Raw genomic sequence first — 24337 nt, forward strand, 5'->3', positions numbered from 1 at the left:
TGGATTAACACCTGCAGAGGTTGAAACTCAGCTAGGTAAGATCACAGAACAAATGACTTGATGGCTTAAAAGGCTACTCCTTCCACAAGGCCTTTTTTTGACCTACTGGTTTGGTCTTAGGGACATGGCTCCAAAGTGCACTCCAAACATCAGGAATTATCTTTTTTTTTTTTTTTTTAAGATTTTTATTTATTTATTTGAGAGAGTGAGTGAGAGAGAGAGAGCGTGAGAGGGGAGAAGGTCAAAGGGACAAGCAGACTCCCCATGGAGCTGGGAGCCTGATGCGGAACTCGATCCCAGGATTCCGGGATCGTGACCTGAGCCGAAGGCAGTCGCTTAACCAACTGAGCCATCCAGGCATCCCAGGAATTATCTTGTATATAATAATCTCCGTGCATTTATTCCCTCAAAATTATGCCTCCTCGCTGTAGCAAATCCCCTCCCTCCCTCTATGTTTCCAGCAGCCTTTGCCGGCCGCCAACTACATTACTCATAAGATCAGGCACGCAGCTGAGCCAATGGAAGCATTTTCGCTGTATTGCACAGCCGGGGGAGGGACTTCCGGCCTCCTCCCTGACGCTCTGGGGCGTGCGGGGGCGAGACTGAAGTGACTAGACTGTGAAGGCGTGGGAGTCGTTGTCCCTACTGGCAAAGAGATGGGTCTGCGGCTTGGTGACGCCCTCCAGAGCTGCCGGGGCTTGGACCCGGACCGCCGGCTCGGGTGGCCGCCCCGCCCTCCCAGTCGGATGGCGACGATCGCGCCCAGGGACCCCGCTGAGGTAAGCGCTCGTTCCCTGGGCCCTCCCCGCGGTCCCCCAACCCAGACCCCATAGGCCAGAGCGCCGGCCACCTGCTTGCTTCCATGCGGCCCGGGCCCGGGTATCCAGGACAGGGAGGCGCCGGCCGGATACGTGCAGAAGCGGGTTCCGAGCTGGGGCCCGCTGGGCTGGAGGCGAGAGGCCGGAGGAGACCTGAGGAGAGAGGATTCTGCCCTCAGGGGACTGAGAGCGTGAGGCGGAGTCACTCCTGGACTGGCGGGCCGAAGTGCGGGACCTACGTCCTGAGGGCCCTGGGACCCATGGGAAGATCGTGAACAGAAAGATACAAGTCCGGCCTCCCACAACATGTTCTCAGTGGTAGGTCCCCCAATATATGGCTCCCTCTGGCTAAGTAGGCTCTTACACTCGGATTGTGGTTTCCTATGAAATTCCATTTCCCCAGTTCTTGAGTTTGCGGACCACGGAGAAACCCAAAGACCAGAGTGTGAAACCTGCAACGATTATAAGCAGGTGCGGAGGGTTCTGTCGGGAACTGGTAAGAAGATGTATAAAGGCTCTGGTAAAACGAAGTTGGCGGTGGTCAGGAAACCACCAGCCTAGCCTGTCTTTTGTGTGGGAAGAAAAAGCAGGTGTGAAGGCATGACTGGAATTGCTACCGAAGAAGTTCTGTGTCTATTCTGGAAGTCATAAGAGATGTGGATCAGAGGACAGATGATATGGTATGTCCGGAATACTCAATGCTCTAAGACTAGAGACATGAATTAGAACAAATGAAGTACTCAAAATTGACATTTCTATGACTTAGAATGCTTTTAAAATCATGAAATATTAACAAGATAATTAGGAAAATACAATAAAAGTTAAAAAAAAAAAAAACTCGTGGTAATCCTATATGAAGCTTTCAGCTATTTAAACATTTAGAGAAAATATCTTTTTTTTTTTAAATTAACATGTAATGTGTTATTTGCTCCAGGGATACAGGTCTGTGAATCGTCAGGCTTACAAAGTTCACAGTGCTCACCATAGCACATACCCCAATGTCCATAACCCAGCCACCCTATCCCTCCTCCCACCCCCAGCAACGCTCAGTTTGTTTGTGAGATTAAGAGTCTCTTAGGTTGGGCGCCTGGGTGGCTCAGTGGGTTAAGCCGCTGCCTTCGGCTCAGGTCATGATCTCAGGGTCCTGGGATTGAGCCCCGCATCAGGCTCTCTGCTCAGCAAGGAGCCTACTTCCCCCCTCTCTCTCTGCCTGCCTGTCTGCGTACTTGTGATCTCTGTCAAATAAATAAATAAAATCTTTTAAAAAATATCTTAATGAAATAAAAATTTGAAACACAAATTAATAAGAAATGTGACAAGAATTGAAAGAAATAAAAAAACATATCAGGAACTGTGAAAAGCAAACCTAAATAAAAATAGATACAAGCCATCTTTTATGTGGAATGATTAGATATTATAAATACAGCTACTATAAAAAAGGCAATTTGTGTATTTCAAACACAAATGCTAATATTCCTGGGATATTAATTCAAATTGAGAGCCCCAAAATAAACCCACACTTATCAGTTAATCTATGACGAAGGAGGCTGTAGGGAAAAGATAATCTGTTCGATCAATGGTATTGGCAGAACTGGACAGCTACATGGGGAAAAAAAAAAAAAAGAAACTGAGCCACTTTCTTACGCCATTCAGAACAAATGAACTGAAAATGGATTAAAGACCTAAATATACGGGTGCCTGTGTGGCTCAGTGGGTTAAGCCTTGGCCTTCAGCTCAGGCCATGATCTCAGGGTCCTGAGATTGAACCCTGCATGGGGCTCTTTGCTCAGTGGAGAGCCTGATTTCCCCTTTCTCTCTGCCTGCCTCTCCGCCTACTTGTGATCTCTCTCTCTGTCAAATAAATAATCTTTTAAATTTTTTTTTTAATTTAAGACCTAAATATGAAACCTGAAACCATGAAACTCAAAACTGCCTATTTTCAGTAATGGCATGAATATCAATCTCCAATATTTATCTAAATCTGTCTCCTTAGACAAGGGAAACAAAAGCAAAAATAAACAAGAAGGACTGAATCAAACTCAAAAGCTTTTTCATGGCAAAGCAAGCCATCAACAAAACGGAAAGGCAAAGATAATAGCTACTGTATCCAATTAGGGGTTAATATCCAAAATATATAAAGAACTCAACACCAAAGACCCCTAAAAATTTCAGTTAAAAATTGGGAAAAGATCTGAATGGACATTTCTCCAAAGAGGATATAGAGACTGCCAACAAACATGAAAGAATGCTTAGTATGACAAATCAACAAGGAAATGCAAATCAACACAAGGAGATATCACCAGTCAGAATGGCTAGTATCAAAAAGACAAGAAATAAGTGTTGGCAAGAATGTGGAGAAAAGGGAACCCTCATGCACGTTTAGTGGCAATGTAAATTGCTGCAGCTACTCTGGAAAGCAATATTGAAAATCCTCAAAAAAACAAAAATCGAATGACAAAGTCCAGTAGCTCCACCCCTGGATATTTACCTGAAGAAAACAAAACACTAATTCAAAAAGAAATGTGCACCCCTTTATTTATTGCATTATTTACAATGGACAAGATATGGAACCAACCAGAGTGTCCATTGATGCATGGATAAAGATGTGATAAACACTCACACACACACACACACACACACACACACACACACACACACACACAATGGACTATTACTCAGCCATAAAAAAGAAAAACCTGCCATTCATGACAACATGGATGGACATAGAGGGCATTATGCTAAGTGATATAAGTCAGATGGAGAAAGATACTGTACGATTTCACTTACATGTGGAATCTTAAAAAACAAAGGAGAGAAATTGACTCATAGAAAACTAGTCCTTGCCAGGGAGGAAGGGGTAGGGGGGATAAGCAAAATTGGTGAAGGGGATTAATTAGTATAAACTTGCCATTATAAAACAAGTCAGAGAGATGAAAAGTACAGCATAGGGAATATAGTCAATAATATTGTAATGACTTTGGTGATAGATAGTAACTACACATACAGTGAACATTTCATGATGTATGTTTCAAATCACTAAACTGCATCTGAAATATATTACATGTCAACTATACCTCAATGTAAAAAATTTTTAAAGAAGTGTGTTCTAAAGGGCAATAAATATGTTTATTGAGAAATCTTACATTTATATCTAACAATTTATTCTGGAAAGAAAACCAGAACGGGCTGGTGGTACACAGGAGATAGCCAAGGAACACCCCTGTTATCTATATATTGGTAAACTTTTATAAACATATATGTATTCAATTTGATTATCAACTTGTAGAGGAAATAGATAATGGAATAAAATATTAAGATGGGTTGCAGGGACGCCTGGGTGGCTCAGTTGGTTAAGCGGCTGCCTTCAGCTCGGGTCATGATCCCAGCGTCCTGGGATCGAGTCTCACATCGGGCTCCTTGCTCGGCAGGGAGCCTGCTTCTCCCTCTGCCTCTAGCCTGCCACTCTGTCTGCCTGTGCTTACGCTCTCTCTAACAAATAAAATCTTAAAAAAAAAAAAAAAAAAAAAAGATGGGTTGCAAATGAGAAGGGAAAAAAGAATCTCCATTTATATCTCAGGTCAAATAGAAAATAAGCCGCAGCAACCCTAACATGAAAACAAAAAGCCTAAGCTTATTAAAAAAAAAAGAAAAAAAGATTTTTTTAAAACAAACCTGCGCTTGAAATGTGCACGTCATTACAAAACAAGACCCCAGTTTAAAACCACAAAATATGCTTGTCACATTAAGATAAAAATGGATGCAAAATACAAAGATAACCAAAAAACTTTAATTGCAAAAATAACTTATATAATATAAAGAAAACCTATAATATTTTCAGTATCCATATAAGCCATAAAATATTAGGAAAAGCTTTAAAACAGGCAATTTTTGTGAAAATTATCCAGTATATGGAGATACAACTATACAATATATTAATTTGTGAAAATTTTTCACTGATTTCAAAATTAACCATTAACATTCAAAACTAAAGTGGACTGAAATTTTTGAATATTTCAAAATCATTCTAATTGTAGAAAACTTACATAGTTATATATTTATTACTTTACCATTTCTACTTTATATCACCCACATTTCACTGAATTTTAAAAAAAAAATGTATTTGGAAGCTTTCCTGTGCACCCTAACAAAATTCATTAAAATAAAAATGCTTTTTGTTTTTCCAAGTGGTCATCTGTTGCATACATCATATTAAACAGTTTAAGTTTTAAATAAGTAGAACTCACATTGAATTTTTAGGAAAGAAAAACAAAGGATGCTTAACGAACCAAAACATAGCTATGTGACAAGACTCTCTGCTGTGTGGAATAACATACCTTAATAGTATTCATCATTGTGCATTTAAGCATCATAAATCAAATTTGTCTAGAGGATCTGAAGAGAATTAATCTGGCAATTAGGGCAAGTAGAGGTCCATAAGGAGTGCTCTCTCTGTAGATACGAAAGTGAATCAGGATGAATGGGTGGCTCAGTTGGTTAAGCATCTGACTTTAGCCCAGATCATCTCAGGGACTTGGAATCAAGCCCTGCATGGGGCTCTCTTCTCAGCACAGAGTCTGCTTGTCCCTCTCCTCCTCTCCCCATTGGGGCATTTTCTTTCTCATTAAAAAAAAAGAAAAAATGAATCAAATTATTTCTATGATAATCCACCAATTGGTGAGCATGCTCTTGGTCTCAGTTATAGAGTGATTCAGAAGAGAAAATAAACTAGATCACACATGTGGATTGGACAAAATTCCACAGTAAATATACTGATTTATGTGGCACTCTATAGAATGAACAAAACTAGGATATTACTAATGCAATATAAATACCAATAACTAAGAGCTAAGCACAGAACAAACTGCGAAAAGGAAAGTTATAGAAATATAAATATTTTTAAATATAAAAACATACAAGCTAATAATCCCATGGAATTCTGTCATGAGTAAGTGCTCAGTGTTTTTTAATTTTTGGCTCTTTTTTTTAACTTTTTTTTTTACCTTTTTTTTAAAAAGATTTATTTATTTATTTATTTATTTGACAGAGAGAGATCACAAGTAGGCAGAGAGGCAGGCAGAGAGAGAGAGAGGAGGAAACAGGCTCCCTGCTGAGCAGAGAGCCCGATGCGGGACTCGATCCCAGGACCCTGAGATCATGACCTGAGCCAAAGGCAGCGGCTTAACCCACTGAGCCACCCAGGCGCCCCATTTTTTTTTTTTTTTTTTACTTTTATTGATGCTCCCAGGAGCCAAGGTAAACACCATCATCGCTTCTATGTCATAGTCAGCAAACTGAGGTTCAAGGAGCTCTGGGGAGTTGCCCAGATATTCCCAGGAATCCAAAGAAACCTCAGTACTGTGCAGACCCTCCTCCCTGCAGATGGGTTTTGGGGGTTGACCTGTATCAGGGACTCCTGAGAAGCTCAATTCCTGGCATGCACAGTGGTCTGGTGGTTAACAGGGAGAGCTACAGATGCCTGGATCTAGGATGCTTCCCACAGGTAGACCTACACAGGAATGGACACCTCAAATCTTCAGTTTCCAATGGACCAGGAATAGGGCAGCTCCTAAGTTCCATTTTACATAGGATGAAACTGAAGCCCTGGATGGGGACATTTGCCTGTGGGTCCTTACATTAGCCAGGAGTCCACGAATTAAGAGACAAAGGACCAGGACTTGGGGAAGTCTCCATCACCCCCCAGCCAGGCTTTGGGACTCAAAGTAAAAGCCCAGCCCCGTTCTGATGCAACCTTTTTCCTCATCTGCTCCAGCCCACCAACCCCAGTGGTGATAACCCAGGGAAATGAGTAACCACTACAAAGCAAGGCTTTATTGTATTCTTCAACAACTGGACTTTAGGAGAATGTGATGGAGAGAGGTGCCTGGCAGTTCAGTGTCTGCCTTTGGCTGGGGTCACAATGAGTCGGGCTCCCTGCTCAGCCGGGAGTCTGCTTCTCCCTCTCCCTCCCCCCACCCCACCCCCCAACTCGCACTCTCCCGCAAATAATTAAATAAAATCTTTTAAAAGTATGTGATGGGGGGACGCCTGGGTTGCTCAGTTGGTTAAGCAGCTGCCTTCGGCTCAGGTCATGATCCCAGCATCCTGGGATCGAGTCCTCCGTTAGGCTCCTTGCTCCACAGGGAGCCTGCTTTTCCCTCTGACTCTGCCTGCCACTCTGTCTGCCTGTGCTTGCTCTCACTTGCTCTCTCTCTGACAAATAAATAAATAAAATCTTTTAAAAAAATAAATAAAAAATAAAAGAATGTGATGGGGTGGGTTGCTCAGTTATATGTCTGCCTTCAGCTCAGGTCATGCTCAAGTCCTGGATCAAGCCCCATTCTGGGCTTCCTGCTCAGGAGGGAGTCTGCTTCTCTCCCTCTCCCTCTGCCCCTCCCCACTACCTGTTCTCTCTCAAATAAAATCTTAAAAAAAATAAATGTGATGGAGAACATGTTAATAATGCAGAAAAAATTTAAAAGGGTACAGCTGTTCAGTGCATGTGAGCACACACACACTTGTTTCATTGTCCTGTCAAAGGAAAATAGCCAAAGCTCAAAGAATAAGAAAAAGATGTGTGCAGCCATTTTACCAAAGATGCAGACAGCAAATGAGCATTGGGAAAAATGCCTATCGTTAATCCTTACAGAAATACAACTAAAATAAGAGAACACTAAAAACTTATTAAAAAGGCTAAAATTAAAACGATTGGCTAAACCACATATTCAGAATGTGGAGGAAATGGAACTCTCATACCTGCTGGGAAGATGCAAAAGGTGTGATCCAAAGTAAAACATTTACCTACCCTGTGACCCAGATGTCATGTTACCAACAGAAGTTCAAAGAAACATACACTCACATAAAACATGTTAAACTAGCTTTATACTCAATAGTCAAAATCTAAAAAAAACACAGATAAATGGATAAACTGGCATATGTAAAAATATTACTCAGCAAAAACCCAAAAAACCCACTACTCGTAGTATCACGGATGAATCTCAAAGTAATTGTGACACATAAAAACAACAAATACTCAACTCCAAACATTCAAAAACTTGAAAGGTACCCATCCATCATTGTAAGAGAAAGTAAACCAGTGCTTTACTGGTTTACCAGTAGGGGCAGGGGAGATTATAAAAAGACATGAGATAAACATAATGTGACAGGGTTATAGTTTCAGAAATTCATAACTATGTCAAAACTTAGCAAATTATACTGTAAATATATGTAGTTTAGTACATATAAACTACACCCCAATAAAGCTTTAAAAATGGCTCAAGACAGAATGTCTGTGTCCTACTCTTTTTGGAAAATAGGTTTGGCAACTCCACACTGACTCCATCTCTTTCTCATGCCTATGGGGGTATTATGTCAGTGGCAGCAAATGTAGAGAACAACGAAGAATATTTACATACAAGTTCAGGAATGCTTCCTGGTCACTAGTGCCAGATCCCAGGTATACAGATCCTCCTTTATCTTTTTTTCCCTGCCTCTGTGGTAGTGGCTTTGAGGCAAACATCACTGAGAGGAAACCAAAGAACCTTTTGATTATTTTTTATTTTTTTCTGACAGTGACTTTACCTGCACAAGATAAATATGTCTGGAGGTCCTGAGATTTGCGTACACACTGATCCTACAGTCACTGTCACAGAAACTCATCCGGATGCATTTTTAGAAGAGGCACATTCCATCCAGTTGGCTGCAGTCTCCGCTTCCTTTTAAGCCAGTGTTTCTGTACCAAATATGGTTTCTCCTGCCCACTGTGGTCTTTCAACCAGTGACCTCAGCCCAATAGGTTGTGGAATCAGGGCACATGGCTGCTTGTAAAGCCAGGGTTAATAATCCCCAACAGTGCTGACATCCCCTGTGATACCTCCTTTCAGCAAGTGAAAATTCATGCTCCTTTCAGAAGCATCTGAGGGTCTCATACCTGCCCCCTCCTGAAACAAAGTATCCAGATCACAAATGAAAACCAGAAAGCCCTGCAGTTTTTCAGAGGTGGTAAAGCAGCAATGCAAATTTGGCCAAACTGGCAAGCTATTTCTATCATCCTCCTCTCCCTCCTCAAGCATGGACAATTTGAGACTCTAAAAAGTTCACCCAGCAATGCTTGTTGAGCCCAAATCCGTATATAAACTACCACACAGAGTAAGCAGAATATCCAAGATTAAAGACGACTTAAAGAATAAGGCCTTGATCATCACATAGGCCAAAGCAATGTGCAGCAGACAGTTAACGTTTGGGACTTGGAAGCTGGAAAAAGCTCATCGCAAATGTCACATGAAACTAACATGTCCCTGAAAAAGATAGTCATTCTCTGTAAGCTGCCCCCCAAACTCCTATTCCCTGGGTCATCAGTGATTCAGGTCCATGCCCAAGGTAGTTAAGGAGATGGGGAACCTGACCCTAAGGGCTCAGGTCACTCCTAATTTGTTTCAATTCATGAGAGAACAAAGGTCACCTTCCCTGAATACACTGTGGAGGTGACTGGTGCACCCTGTGCACCTGCCAGTCAGGAGAGATGAAAAGGCTTTGGTCACAAAATCTAGCAGTGAGCTAAATCTAGAAAGAGCCCTGGACAGTTTAGAAAGTGCAACCTATTTACACAAGCTTCCTACTACCTTATGGAAACTTATATGGATTATCCTACTGTGCACGTTCAGCTGTCTGAGACTCAGGGCAGACAGATGGCTCCTCAGAGTTCCCTGCAGTGTTGTTATAGTGAATAGGAAATTACACCTTCCCTGCAACCTAAGGCCTTTCCCTAGTGTGAACTCTTTGATGTTGAGAGAGGGTAGATTTCCGTGTAAAAAACTTCCCACATTCACTGCACTCATAAGGCCTTTCTCCAGTATGACCTCTCCGGTGTTGACTGAATTGGGAACTATCCCTGAAGGATTTCCCACACTCACTGCACTCATAAGGCCTTTCTCCAGTGTGAACTCTCTGATGATAGCGTAGTTTGGAGCTAGAGATAAAAGATTTCCCACATTCACCACACCCGTAAGGCCTATCTCCTGCATGAACTCTCTGATGATAACGAAGGGTGGAACTGGAGGTAAATGACTTCCCACATTCACTGCACTCATAAGGCCTTTTACCTGCATGAACTCTCTGATGGTAAGAGAGGGTAGCACTACTGGTAAAAGATTTTCCACATTCACTGCACACATAAGGTCTTTCTCCTGTGTGAACCCTCTGGTGTCGAATGAGTATTGAGCTATTGGTAAAAGATTTCCCACATTCACTGCACTGATAAGGCTTTTCTCCCCTATGAACTCTATGATGATAACCAAGGCCAGATATAGATGTGAAAGATTTCCCACAAGCACTACATTCATAAGACCGTTCACTATTATGAATTCTCTGGTGTATTGACAGGGAAGATTTTTGGCTAAATGTCTTCCCACATTCACTGCACTCATAAGGCCTTTCTCCCGTGTGAGTTCTCCGGTGTTTATTGAATTGTGATCTATCCTTAAAGGATTTCCCACATTCAGTGCACTCATAAGGCCTTTCTCCACTGTGAACTCTGTGATGATAACGAAGGCTGGCACTAAAGGTAAAAGATTTCCCACACTCAGTGCACTTGTAAGGCCTTTCTCCTGTGTGAACTCTCTGATGATAACGGAGAGTGGAACTGGAGGTAAAAGATTTCCCACATTCATTGCACTCATAAGGTCTTTTACCTTCATGAACTCTTTGATGGTAACAGAGTGTGGAGCTACAGGTAAAAGACTTCCCACACTCACTGCACACATACGGTTTTTCTCCTGTGTGAACTCTCTGGTGTTGAATGAGTGTCCATCTGTTGTTAAAAGATTTCCCACATTCACTACATTTGTAAGGCCTTTCTCCTGTGTGAACTCTCTGATGTAAAATGAGGTTATTTCTTCGGATAAAGGATTTCCCACATTCACTACACTCATAAGGCCTTTCTCCAGAATGAACTCTATGGTGGTAATGGAGGTCAGACCTAGAAATAAAGGATTTCCCACATTCATTGCACTCATAAGGCCTTTCTCCAGTGTGAACTCTCTGGTGATAACGGAGGGCAGAGCTAGTGGTAAAAGACCTCCCACATTCACTGCACTCATAAGGTCTTTCTCCAAGGTGACCTCGATGATGATACTGGAGAGTGGAGCTACAGGTAAAAGATTTCCCACATTTACTGCACACGTAAGGCTTTTCTCCTGTGTGAATTCTCCGGTGTCGAATGAGCGTCCACCTATTGTTAAACGATTTCCTACATTCACTACACTCATAAGGTCTTTCTCCAGTGTGAACTCTGTGGTGGTAACGCAGGCTAGAGCTAAAGGTAAAAGACTTCCCACATTCACTACACTCATATGGTCTTTCACCTGAGTGAACTCTTAGGTGTATAATGAGGTTATTTCTTCGGGTAAAGGACTTGCCACACTCACTGCACTCATAAGGCCTTTCTCCAGTGTGAACTCTGTGATGATAACGGAGAGCAGTACGAGTGATAAAAGATTTCCCACATTCACTGCACTTGTAAGGCCTTTCTCCAGAATGAACTCTCTGATGATAACGGAGATCAGACCTAGAGATAAAAGATTTCCCACATTCACTGCATTCATAAGGCCTTTCTCCTGTGTGAGATCTCTGATGATAACTGAGGGCAGAGACAGAAGTAAAAGATTTTGCACAGTCACTACACTTAAAAGGCCTTTCTCCAGTTTGAACTCCACAAGGTATCAACACGGAGCCACGGTTAAAAGATTCTGCACATTCACTGCACACATAACTGTTTTCTCCATTGTGCCATCTATGGGGTTGAATGAGGACAGATCTGTGGCTTAAGGACTTCCCACATTTGCTGCACTTGTATTGCCTGGACCCAGTGTGAGTCTTTCCATGTTGACTGAGGGAAGAGCTCTGCCTAAGGGATTTTCCGCATTCACCAAACTCATGATGTCTTTTTCCAGTATGGTATCTCTGGTGTATGACAAATGAAGATTTGTACCTGAATGTCTTCCCACATTCACTGCACACAAAACAGTGGTCCTGAACAAGTGCGTGTTTGGGACCGAAGGCATTCTTGCATTCTCCCCAGGTGTGATGACTTTTTCGGCTTTGTAATGTTGCCCTGCACTGGGTGATTTCCTTTGGCTTCTCCCCAGTACAAGTGGCCTCTTGCCCCAGATGCCCCGAGCCAGACAGCAAGTCCTTCTCAACCTCTCCACAGGTAAAGGGCTTTCCCAAACCACCGGATCCCCAGCTCTTGACAGCAGAGGCCCTGTCCACACGGCTTCTGAATGGTTTTGCTCCCGCGGGCTGCTCCTGCTGCTGCTCCAACCTCACACTGAAAGAAAATCGTTTCCCGCAGGCCCCACACCTCAACCGTTTCTGGCTGTTTTCTTTCCCCTGGAGCTCAGCCAAGTGGAAAATGTCTCTCAAGACGGGACTGCACATCTCACAGGGGTGGGTCTTCCGGGAAGACAGAGCAGCCCTGGGCATCCAGGTCTGTGAAACGCCTACAGAAGCGCTCTGTGCAAAGGGGGCCTCCTCATTCTCTGCTCCACAGCAGCAACCTGAAGGCAGAGAAATGCTGGTGAAATACGTGCTGGCTGTAATGAGGGGGTGAGCCCATCACACACAGGCATCCATCTTATCTAGGCAGGAGTGTATGCCATGCTTTTCCAGACACAGCAGTTGACATTCAGTTGTAGGAGCAGTCACTGTCCATTATTTGGCCCCTAAGGTCACAGAATGGCGGAGACCTCACCAGGAGAAGGATACAAAGACAGGGTATGAGACAAGAAAAAGAGGCAAGGACTACAACTCATTTCTCTGCCAAGTCTTTGGTGGGACCTTTGCTACTGTTGATGTGAGGCTGGGTAAAAGCATGCCTCCAAGCACATTACAATCCAACTGCAACAGATTACCTGCTGTTCAACATCAATTTAGGGTACGTGAACATCTCACGGCCAATGCTGGAATACATGAACATGAGAGAAATGGGAGAGATGTGGAGTCCAGAGAGGTAGAGATTACCCCTGTGCTGGAAGTCACAGTAGAAATAATGAGAGAAGAACAGACAAATTAGCAAAATGTCAAAATGGAGAAGAAAAGGTAGAAATGAAGCATGGTCACTGGAAATAGCATGAAAATATGGGTGAATAAAGACAGGTTCACCATGAGGGACCTGGTGTGATGTGGACACACTCTCCAGCCACTGACCAGGACCATACCGCTCTGAGTCCACTCTGCCTGCCCATCCTGTGATACACAAAGGATTCTTTCCTGTAAGCCTTGAGAAGTTACATGGGACATGGACAATACAAGTCCTAAGGGAGAAAGAGGACAAACGAATAGCCAGCACTGTCCCGGGCTATTCAGCACAAAAGACGGCAAGGTGAGTGATATCAGTATACTAGCAGAGGAAACCAGCCTTTGCCCTTGGCAGGCTTAAATCAGGGTGCCACAGCAACACAGGGGTGCCTGGGTGGCTCAGTTGGTTAAGATCTGCCTTTGGGGGACCTTCGGCTCAGGTCATGGGATCGAGTCTCACATCGGGCTCCTTGCTCCGCAGGGAGCCTGCTTTTTCCCTCTGACTCTGCCTGCCCGTGCTCGCTCGCGCTCGCTCGCTCTCTGACAAATAAATAAATAAAATCTTTAAAAAAAAAACAACAACAAATGGGGCGCCTGGGTGGCTCAGTGGGTTAAGCCGCTGCCTTCGGCTCAGGTCATGATCTCAGGGTCCTGGGATCGAGTCCCGCATCGGGCTCTCTGCTCAGCAGGGAACCTGCTTCCTCCTCTCTCTCTCTCTGCCTGCCTCTCTGTCTACTTGTGATCTCTCTCTGTCAAATAAATAAATAAAATCTTAAAAGGGTAGCAAAAAAAAAAAAAAAAGGTCTGCCTTTGGCTCAGGTCATAATCCCAAGGTTCTGGGACTGAGCCCCACATCGGGCTCCCTGCTCAGTGCAGAACCTGTTTCTCACTCTCCTTCTGTCACTCCCCTGCTTGTGTGTATGCTCTCTGTCTCTCAAATAAATAGATAAAATCATTAGGGAAAAAAAGATACTACAGTGACATGATGGAGAACACAGAAAGAACAATGACACAGAAAGGATCACTGGGGTCACTGGCTTAGTGAAGACAGCTGGCTGTAGGCAGATAAAAAGAGTGGGGCTGTGTCAGCCAAAGGGCTGATGCCACTGCATTCCCCTACTCTGCAGGGGACCTCAGCAACCTCTGCTGCGGAGAACGCCAACAAGTCCTGCTACAGCAGCAGAACATCACAGATTACTCATCAGAGGGTCCAAGTGTTTGCAGGCATGGACCCCACCGGCCTGCTCTGCAAAAGACCCCAGCAGCTTTTGCACTAAGGTAATCAATAGCTATCACCATGGGGGACTTACCACAGAATAATATACTGAGTTGTCCCCTCCACCAAAAAAGGAACTGTCGCTCCATTCCATGACCAGAGCTGCCACTCACACGAACCCCACCAATACCCTGGACCCCAGCCCGCAACTGCTCTGTGGTTGCCTATATTCCATAACCTGACTCCATGGCTGTCACCTGAGTGCCAGGTCTCAGGCATGAGAGCCATGGCCCTTGTGGGCTAGTCTGATTCTCTGATCCCAGAGACACCAAAGGAACCCATGCTCCAATCACAGGCACCATCAATGCTCAGAGTACAACTGCATCTCACACAGCAAGTCAACGCTGTTGCACGCTATTCCAAAATGGACCCTAGAACTGCTATTGTTTCATGTCTATTCACATTCTTGGAACCCAGACATGTACACACTCCACAGGTGCCTGCACATAAGACACCAATGCTACCACCACCACACACACACACTCAAGAGTGGGACTTGACATCAAGGGAACCCCCAAAGCCAAAACAATCCTGTGGGAGAAAGAGATCAGAAGGTTCCAGTAGCATTCTCTACTACTGTGGACACATAAAGCCTCGGCTACTGAGGACTCCTATATTGTTTGATGACACTGATCTCAGAGAGCTGCACAGACACTAATCCTCCTGACCAGGCTGTAGTTGGAACTGGCACACCCCACCAAGCTGGTGCACTCACAACCACACATGGGTAAAGATCTTCCCCACCAAAACCTTTCTGTCAAGTCTGGAAAAAGGGATTATTCCATGAAATGTACAGACATCAATGCAAGGCTACAAAAAACAAAAAAATAAAGGAAACAGGACATCCCAAAGGAACACAGTAACTGATCAGTTACCCCAAAAAAATGGAGATCTAGGAACTGTCAAAGACTTCAAAATAATTGTTTTAAAGGAGCACAATGAGCTGCAAGAAAAAACAGGCAATTCAATGAAATAAGGAAAACAATTATAAACAATATGAGATTTTTCAACAGATAGATAAGAAAATATAAAAAAGGATCAAATAAATCATGGTATACTATACTGTACACCTGAAATAATCAGAACACTGTATGTTAATTATACTGGACAAAAGTTATGCTAAAGAATATGATGAATGAAAAGAAAAATGCAGGGGCGCCTGGGTGGCTCAGCCAGTTAAGGGTTTTGACTCTTGATCTTGGCTACAGTCATATCTCAGTGTTGTAAGACTGAGACCCGTGTCAGGCTCTGCACTTAGCCTGGAGTCTGCCTGAGATCCTCTCCCTCTCCCTCCCCCAAGTTGAATGAATGAATGAAAGGAAGAAAGGAAGGGAAAGGGAAAGGAAAGGAAAGGAAGATGAAAAATGCAATAGAGAGCATCAGCAGCCAGCTTGATCAATCAAAATCTGAGTCGGAAACTGAAAATAGGTCTTTTTTTTTTTAAGATTTTATTTATTTATTTGACAGAGATCACAAGTAGGCAGAGAGGCAGGAGGGGCGGGGGGTGGGAGAGAGGCAGTGGTGGGGGGGGGGGGAGCAGGCTCCCTGCAGAGCAGAGAGCCCTATGCTGGGCTCAATCCCAGGACCCTGGGATCATGACCTGAGCTGAAGGCAGAGGCTTAACCCACTGAGGCATCCAGGCGCAACCCCCACCTTTTTTAATAGTGCTCTGCGCATTAAAAAAAAAAAGATTTTATTTATTTGAGAGAGAGAAAGACAGGGAGAAAGCACAAGCAGGGGGAGGGGCAGAGGGAAAAGGAGAAGCAGGCTCTCCACCACTGAGCAGGGAGCCTGATGGGAGGTTCCATCCCAGGAGCCGGGGATTGTTACCTGAACAGACAATTAACCGACTGAGCCACCTAAGTGCCCCTGAAGATATGTCTTTTGAAATCACTCAGTCAAATTAGAAAAAAGATAACTAAAAAGAGTGAATAAAGAAAGTCTATGTGGATTACAGGACATCATGAAAACAGAATACTATTTGCATTACGAGGGCCCTGAAGAAGACAGGCAGGGACAGAAGTCTTATTTAAACAATAACGGACTGGGGTGCCTGAGTGGCTGTTGGTTAAGCGACTGCCTTTGGCTCAGGTCATAATCCTGGAGTCCGGGGATCAAGTCCAGCATCAGGCTCCCTGCTCAGCAGGGAGTCTGCTGATCCCTCTGACCCTCTCCCCTCTCATACCCTCTCTCTCACTCTCTCTCTCAAGTAAATTAAAAAAAAAAAAATTAAACAATAATGGATTAAAAAATAATGGATGAAAACTTCCCAGATCTGGGGAAAGACATGGACATCTGGGTACATGATGCTTGTTAAGTCCCCAAAAAGATTCCAACCAAAGAGGACTTCACCAAAACAAATTACAGTTGACTCTTGAACAAGGGTTTGAAATGTGCAGATTCATTCATAAACAGACTTTTTCCAATAAATACAGTAAAATACTATAAACACATTTACTCTTCCTTATGATTATAACACTTTCTCTTCCCTAGCTTACTTTAATGTAAGAATATAGCATATCTCCTCTCTCTCCGCCTGCCTCTCTGCCTATTTGTGATCTCTGTCTGTCAAATAAATAAAAATCTTTTAAAAAATATATAGCATAAATATAACATACAAAACATGGGTTAACTGACTTTATGTTATTAGCAAGGCTTTGGTGGAGAATAGGATATTAGTAGCTAAGTTTTGGGGATAGTCAAAAGCTATATACGGTTTTTTGGCTGCATGGTACCCCTAACGCTCTTGTTGTTCAAAGGTCAACTATATGATAAAAGTCAAAATGTAATGACAAAGAGAATTTGAAAGCTGTGAGAAAAACTCATACAGGGGAACTCCCCTCCCCCTCATAAGGATATGAGCAGTCTTCTCCACTGTAACACTGCCTACTAAGAGAAAGTGTGATGATGTGTTCTAAATGCTGCAAGAAAGAAACTGCAAACCAAAATTACTTTACCAGCAAAGCTGTCTTTCAGAAATGAAGGAGAAAAATTTTCCCAAACAGAAGCTGAGGGAGTTCATCACCACTTGGCCTACCCTACAGAAGATGCTAAACACAATTCTTCAAACTAAAATGAAAGTATGCTAATTAGTAACATGGAAATATAGAACATACTGATAAATGCAATTACACAGTCATATTCAAAATATAGGAGTTCGTCCTTATTCATTTCACTTTCCATGATTTCAACTATGGAAAGTCAACTATGGTCCAAAAACAAAGGATCCTACTTCATTGTAACATATTGTCAGAAGGTCAGTAGTGGTCTAATGCTAAGTCACAAAGCCCATGTCACTCACCTCACTTCATCTCAGAAAGACTGAGTAAGGTATAATAAGATATTTTGAGAGAAACAGAACACATTTACATAACTTTTATTATATTATTGATATTATTATATTTTATTATTATTTATTATTATTTATCTCTTACTGTACCTAATTAATAAATTAAACTTTATCACAGGGGTGTGTGTGTGTGTGTGTGTGTGTATGAGAAAACATAGCATGTATAAGTTTCGGTACTATCTGAAATTTCAGACATCTCCTAGGATTCTTGGAACATATTCCCCCATGGATAACAGGGCACTACTGTACTGTAATACTTCAACAGTGTGTTAACATCACTATGGAGGACGAAAGATGAGGGTATTAAAAATAACTATCTACAATAATCTGTGGACGAAAGATGAGGGTATTAAAAATAACTATCTACAATAATCTGTGAATGGTTACAAAATAAAAAAGATGTGGGGTGCCTGGGTGGTATAGTCGATTAACCACCTGTCTTTGGTCTCAGAGTCCTGAGGTTGAACCCCCCCCCAACCTTCCCTTAGACTCAACTGCTCAGCAGGGAGTCTGCTTTTCCCTCTGCCCCTCCCCGCTGTTTTTGCTCTCTCAAAAAAAATAAATAAAATCTTAAAAAAAAAAGATGTAAATGATGACATTTAGAAACATAAAATGTAAAGGAGGTGAGTAAAAGAGATTTGTTTTTTTTTGTTTTTTTTTTTTAATTTATTCATTTGACAGAGAGAGATCACAAATAGATGGAGAGGCAGACAGAGAGAGAGAGAGAGAGGGAAGCAGGCTCCCTGCTGAGCAGAGAGCCCGATGCGGGACTCGATCCCAGGACCCTGAGATCATGACCTGAGCCGAAGGCAGCGGCTTAACCCACTGAGCCACCCAGGCACCCAGTAAAAGAGATTTGTATGCAATAGAAGTTATCAGCTTCAAATAGAATGTTTTAAGATGCTTTAAATAAGCCTCATGGTAAGCACAAAGCAAAAACCACAGTAAAAACAAATGAATGCATAAAACCACGGGAAATCCTCAGATCACAAGGGAAGACTGCAAGAGAGAAAGAAAGGTGCTACAAAACACTCAGACAATAATTAACAAGAGGGCAGAAGAGATCCAATGGCTGAATTCAAAACAAAACAAAAGGCTGAAAGTGAAGGAACTGAAAAAGATACTCCAGACAAATGGAAAACAAACAGAATATGGGTAGCTATACTTATAGGTGATACAACAGACTTTAAGTTAACAACCATCATAAGAGACAAAAAAGGTCATTATAAAATGATAAATGAATGAATTCACCAAGAAGATGTAAAAATTGTAGGTATGTATGCATCACACATCAGAGCATCTAAGTATTAAGCAAACTCAACTAGATCTGAAGGCAGAAAAGACAGCAACAGAATATTACTATCAATATCCCCCTTTCAACAATGGGTAGATATCCAGACAGAAGATATTAACCAAGGATATATCTGAATTGAACATTCTGGTCCAAATGGATCAAACACACATAAATAGAACGTTCTATCCTACTATAGCAGCATATACATTCTCAAGAGCACACAGAATATTCTCTGGGATAAATCATATGTTATGTGAAACAAAACTTAACAAATTTCAGAAGACTGAAATTCTATCAAGTACCTTTTCCTAACACAATGAATAAAACCAAAAATCGGTAACATAGGAGGGGGTTCCTGACAAGCTTAGTCAGTGGAGCCTGTGACTCTTGGTCTCAGGGCTGTGAGTTCGACCCCCTCACTGGGTATGAAGACTACTTAGAATATAAGATTTCCTTTTTTTAAAAAACGATTTTATTTATTCATTTGACAGAATCATAAGTAAGCAGAGAGGCAGGCAGAGGGGAGGAGGGAAGCCACGCAGAGAGCCCGATGCCGGGCTCGATCCCTGGAACCTGGGATCATGACCTGAGCCAAAGGCAGAGGCTTTAACCCACTGCCAGACGCCCCAAGATTTCTTTCTTTCTTTTTTTTTTTTTTAAATAAAATCTTGAAAAAAAAAATCATGAGGAAGCTTAATAATTCAAATATGTGGACATTAAGCAGCACATGCCTATCCAATCAACTGGCCAAAGGAAAAATCAAAAGCAAAATAAAAAAATATGTTGAGAAAAACAAAAGTGGAACAAAACATGGAATGTGAAAAAGCAGTTCTAAGAGAAAAGTTCAGAGAAATAACTGTGAGCACTAAAAAGATAAATAAAGAACTCCAATAAACAGCCTAACTTCACACCTTAAGGAACTAGAAAAAGAACAAAGACCAAAGTCAGTGAAACAGAGGAAAACACAAAAATCAGAACAGAAATAAAACAGAAACTAGAAAAATAAAAAGAGCTGTTTTTCTGAAAAGATAAAACTGAAAAACCTTTAGCTAGACTAGCTTAAAGGCAAGACTCAAATAAATTAATTCAGAAATAAAAGAGGAGAAATTACTAGTGATAGCAAACACATAGAGTCATAAAAGAATACTATGAACTATTACACACTAACAAATTAGATAAGCTAGAATAAATTCCCTGAAACACAACCAACCAACGCTGAGTACTTTAAGATATATATATATATCTTATATATGTACATGATGGTACTGGAGTAAAAACAGATATATCTATATCTATATATATATATAATATATGTATATATATATCTCTTAAAGTACTCATATATATATATATATATATATATATAAATATATATATATATATTTATATTTATTTGACAGAGCAGGAGAGCACAGGCACGGGGGAGTGGCAGAGGGAGAGGGAGAAGCAGGCCCCCTGCTGAGCAGGGAACCTGATGCAGAGCTCCATCCCAGGACCCTGGGATCACAACCTGAGCCAAAGGCGGACGCTTAACAGACTGAGCCAACTGGGCGACCCCAAACACTGAATTGTAATAGAAAATCCAAATACACAAAGAAATAGAATCAGTAATCAAAATCTCCCAACAAAGAAAAGGTCATGACCAGATAGACTCAGTGATGATTTCTATCCACATTTTAAAGATTAAACTCTCAAGCTCTTCCAAAAATCTGAAAGGGAAGAAACATTTTCAAACTCACTTTACAAGGCTAATATTAGGACAGCAAAGCCACAAAAGGGCATTATAAGGAAACACAATTACAGGTCAACATCCCTAATGAACATAGATGTAAAAAAGCTCAACAAAGGGGCGCCTGGGTGGCTCAGTGGGTTAAGCCGCTGCCTTCGGCTCAGGTCATGGTCTCAAGCCCCGCGTCAGGCTCTCTGCTCAGCAGGGAGCCTGCTTCCTCCTCTCTCTCTGCCTGCTTGTGATCTCTCTGTGTCAAACAAATAAATAAATAAATAACCTTAAAAAAAAAAAAAAAAAAACTCAACAAAGTATCAGCAAACCAAGGTGCCTGGGTGGCTTACCAACGAAAGAAATTGAAGACACAAATAAATGGAAAGCTATCCCATATTTATGGGATAAAAGAATTATTATTAAAATGCTTCTACTACGTAAAGCAACCTAAAACTCAATGCAGTATCTACCAAAATTCCAAAAAAAAAATCCTAAAATTTGCACCACAAATGACCTCAAATGGCCAATGAAATCTTTTCTTTTCTTTTCTTTTTTAAAGATTTTATTTATTTATTTGACAGGCAGAGATCACAAGTAGGCAGAGAGGCAGGCAGAGAGAGAGGAGGAAGTAGGCTCCCTGCTGAGCAGAGAGCCCGATGCAGGGCTTGATCCCAGGACCCTGGGATCATGACCTGAGCCGAAGGCAGAGGCTTTAACCCGCTGAGCCACCCAGGCGCCCCAGCCAATGAAATCTTGATCACGAATATCAAAATTAGAGGTTCCAGACTTTGTGATTTCAAACTGTACTACAAAACACAATGGTACTGGAGTAAAAACAGACATCCATACTCATGAAATGAGACAGAAAGCCCAGAAGTAAATAAACCCACACATATATATATTCAACTATTCTTGGACAAGGGTGCCAAGAACACACATGGAAAAAGGACAGTCTCTTCAATAAGTGGTGCTGGGAGGGCACCTGGGTGGCTCGGGTCATGGTCCCAGGGTCCAGGGATACAGCCCTGCATCGGGCTCTCTGCTCAGTGCAGAGCCTGCTTCCCCCTCTCTCTCTGCCTGCCTCTCTGCCTACTTGTGATCTCTGTCAAATACATAAATAAAATCTTTAAAAAAATTTTTTTAATAAAAAACAAGTGGTGCTGGGAAAACTGGACATGTACATGCCAAACAAAACAAAGAAACTGGGACCCTACCTTACACCACTCACAAAAATTACCTCAAATGTATTAAAGACTTCAGTGTACACACAATAATGTGAAACTTCTTGGAGGAAAAAAACAGAGAAAGAACTCCTTGACACTGGTCTTAATACTGAGTTTTCAGATAGGAAACAAAAAGCACATTCAACAAAGACAAAAATAAAGTCAAATTACATCAAAAACATTAAGTTGGGGCGCCTGGGTGGCTCAGTGGGTTAAGCCTCTCCCTTTGGCCCAGGTCATGATCTCAGGGTCCTGGGATCGAGCCCTGCATTGGGCTCTCTGCTTGGTGGGGAGCCTGCTTCCCCCTCTCTCCCTGCCTGCCTCTTGGCCTCCTTGTGCTCTCTCTCTCTGTCAAATAAATAAAATCTTAAAAAAAAAAAAAAAAAAAAAAAAACCACCATAAAGTCAAATCAAGCTGCATCAAACTAAAAATCTTCTGCATAGCAAAGGAAACAATCAACAATATATAAAGGGGGAAAATATTTGCAAGCACTTTACCACATAATGGTTAACATTTAAAATATATAAAGTACTCACATAATTCAGTAACACAAAAACAATCAGATTAATATATACGCAAAGAGCCTGAATAGACATTAAAGAAAATCTACAAATAGCTAAAAGGTATATGAAAAGATGCTCTTCCCCACTCATCAGGAAAATGCAAACTGAAACCACACTGATGTATCATCTAAGAACACTTGGTAAGACTGTTCCCTTCAAAAAGACCAGAAGGGCACCTGGGTGGCTCAGTGGGCTAAAGCTCTGCCTTTGGCTCAGGTAATGATCCCAGGGTCCTGGGATCGAGCCCCTGCTTCTGCCCTCTCTCTCTGCCTGTCTCTCTGCCTACTTGTGATCTCTGTCAGATAAATAAATTTTAAAAAATTAAAGAGCAGAGACAAGTATTGGTGAGAGTGAAGGTAGAAGGAACCCTTGTACACTGTGGTTGGAATAATTAGGGGGAAAAAAAGGGGAAAAAAGCCAAAATCATAGAGAGTATAGGCATATTTATTTATTTTTTAGTTTTACAGCAATTTTGCTTTATGATGCTTCACAATACTGTGTTTCTTACAAAGTGAAGGTGTGGCAAGGCTGCAACAAGCAAGTCTATCGGCAACATCTTATTTTTTTTTTTAAGATTTTATTTATTTATTTGACAGAGATCACAAATAGGCAGAGAGGCAGGCAGAGGGAGAGGGGGAAGAAGGCTTCCTGCTTAGCGAAGAGCCCGATGTGGGGCTCAATCCTAGGACACTGGGATCATGACCTGAGCTGAGCAAATGCTGTTGGAAAGATGGTGCCAGGGCGCCTAGGTTGCTCAGTGGGTTAAGCATTTGCTCACTTCATGTCTGTATCAAATTTGGTAATTCTTGCAATATTTCAAATATTTCCAGAAGAGACCTTTATTACTATTGTAATTGTTCTGGAGGCCACGAACCACACCCATATAACATTTAACATTATCAAAAAATGGTAAATGGGGCGCCTGGGTGGCTCAGTGGGTTGAGCCTCTGCCTTTGGCTCGGGTCATTGTCTCAGGGTCCTGGGATCAAACCTCACATCCAGCGCTCTGCTCGGCGGGGAGCCTGCTTCCCTTCCCCTCTCTCTCTGCCTGCCTCTCTGCCTGCTTGTGATCTCTGCCTGTCAAATAAATAAAATCTTTAAAATTATTTGTTTATTTGACAGAGAGCTAGAGACAGAGCACAAGTAAGCAGAGCGGCAGGAAGAGGGGGAGAGAGAGAAGCAGGCTCTCTGCTGAGCAGGGAGCCCGATGTGGGGCTCGATCCCAGGACCCTGAGATCATGACCTGAGCCGAAGGCAGAGGCTTAACCCACTGAGCCACCCAGGCGCCCCTATTTTTTTTTTTCTTTTTAAATATTTTATTTATTTGGGGCACCTGGCTCAGTGGGTTAAAGCCTCTGCTTCCAGCTCAGGTCATGATCCCAGGGTCCTGGGATAGAGCACTGCATCGGGCTCTCTGCTCAGTGGGGAGCCTGCTTCCTCCTCTTTCTCTGCCTGCCTCTCTGCCTACATGTGAGCTCTCTCTCTCTGTCAAATAAATAAATAAATAAATAAGTCTTAAAAAAAAAAAATAAAGTTCCAGTGGTCTGCAAAGATCAAAGCAGCCCCAACACTCCCTTAAGCCAAAACCTAATCCAGAGCAGGGCCTGTCTCCACTTCTAGAAAGGCTGAGAGAGGTAAGGAGTTGGCAAATGACCAGCTGAAAGTCAGCAGAGGCTGGGTCCTGAGGCTGAGGAAAGCAGCCATCTCTACACCATCACAGCACAATGGACAAAGTGCTGATGCAGAAGCTGCAGCAAGTGATCCAGAAGATTGAGCTCAGAGCATACCACAGATTTCCAAGGCAGACAAAACAGCCTGTGATGGGAAGACGCCCTGCATCTAGCGCTTTCAGAGCTAGAGAGGTCAAGCCTGGCTTCAAAGGACAGGCCAACACTCTTGGCGGGGGCTAGCGTTCCTATATCATTCTGGACATCCTAGGACCCTTACCAATTAAGCTGAATCTACTCAGCCTGGAGGACAGCACCCTGTTTATTGCATGGTTTACTATTTTTTTTTTTTTT

General features: G+C 42.4%; 1 protein-coding gene across 2 annotated transcripts in view; it reads right to left on the reverse strand.

The window, feature by feature from the left end:
- Positions 1–642: 642 nt before the first annotated feature.
- Positions 643–24337, reverse strand: part of LOC132005103 (zinc finger protein 585A-like) — a 32696-nt gene continuing 9001 nt past the window's right edge. The window contains exon 3 of one of the 2 annotated variants that reach the window (XM_059381873.1): positions 643–971. In XM_059381873.1, coding sequence (XP_059237856.1) covers positions 643–971 — 329 coding nt within the window. Of the gene's footprint in view, positions 972–7675; positions 12371–24337 lie in introns of those variants that run through there. The other variant, XM_059381871.1, reaches the window with a different exon arrangement.

This window comes from Mustela nigripes, chromosome 17 (assembly GCF_022355385.1).
Source record: "Mustela nigripes isolate SB6536 chromosome 17, MUSNIG.SB6536, whole genome shotgun sequence".
In the NCBI taxonomy this organism is placed as follows: domain Eukaryota; kingdom Metazoa; phylum Chordata; class Mammalia; order Carnivora; family Mustelidae; genus Mustela; species Mustela nigripes.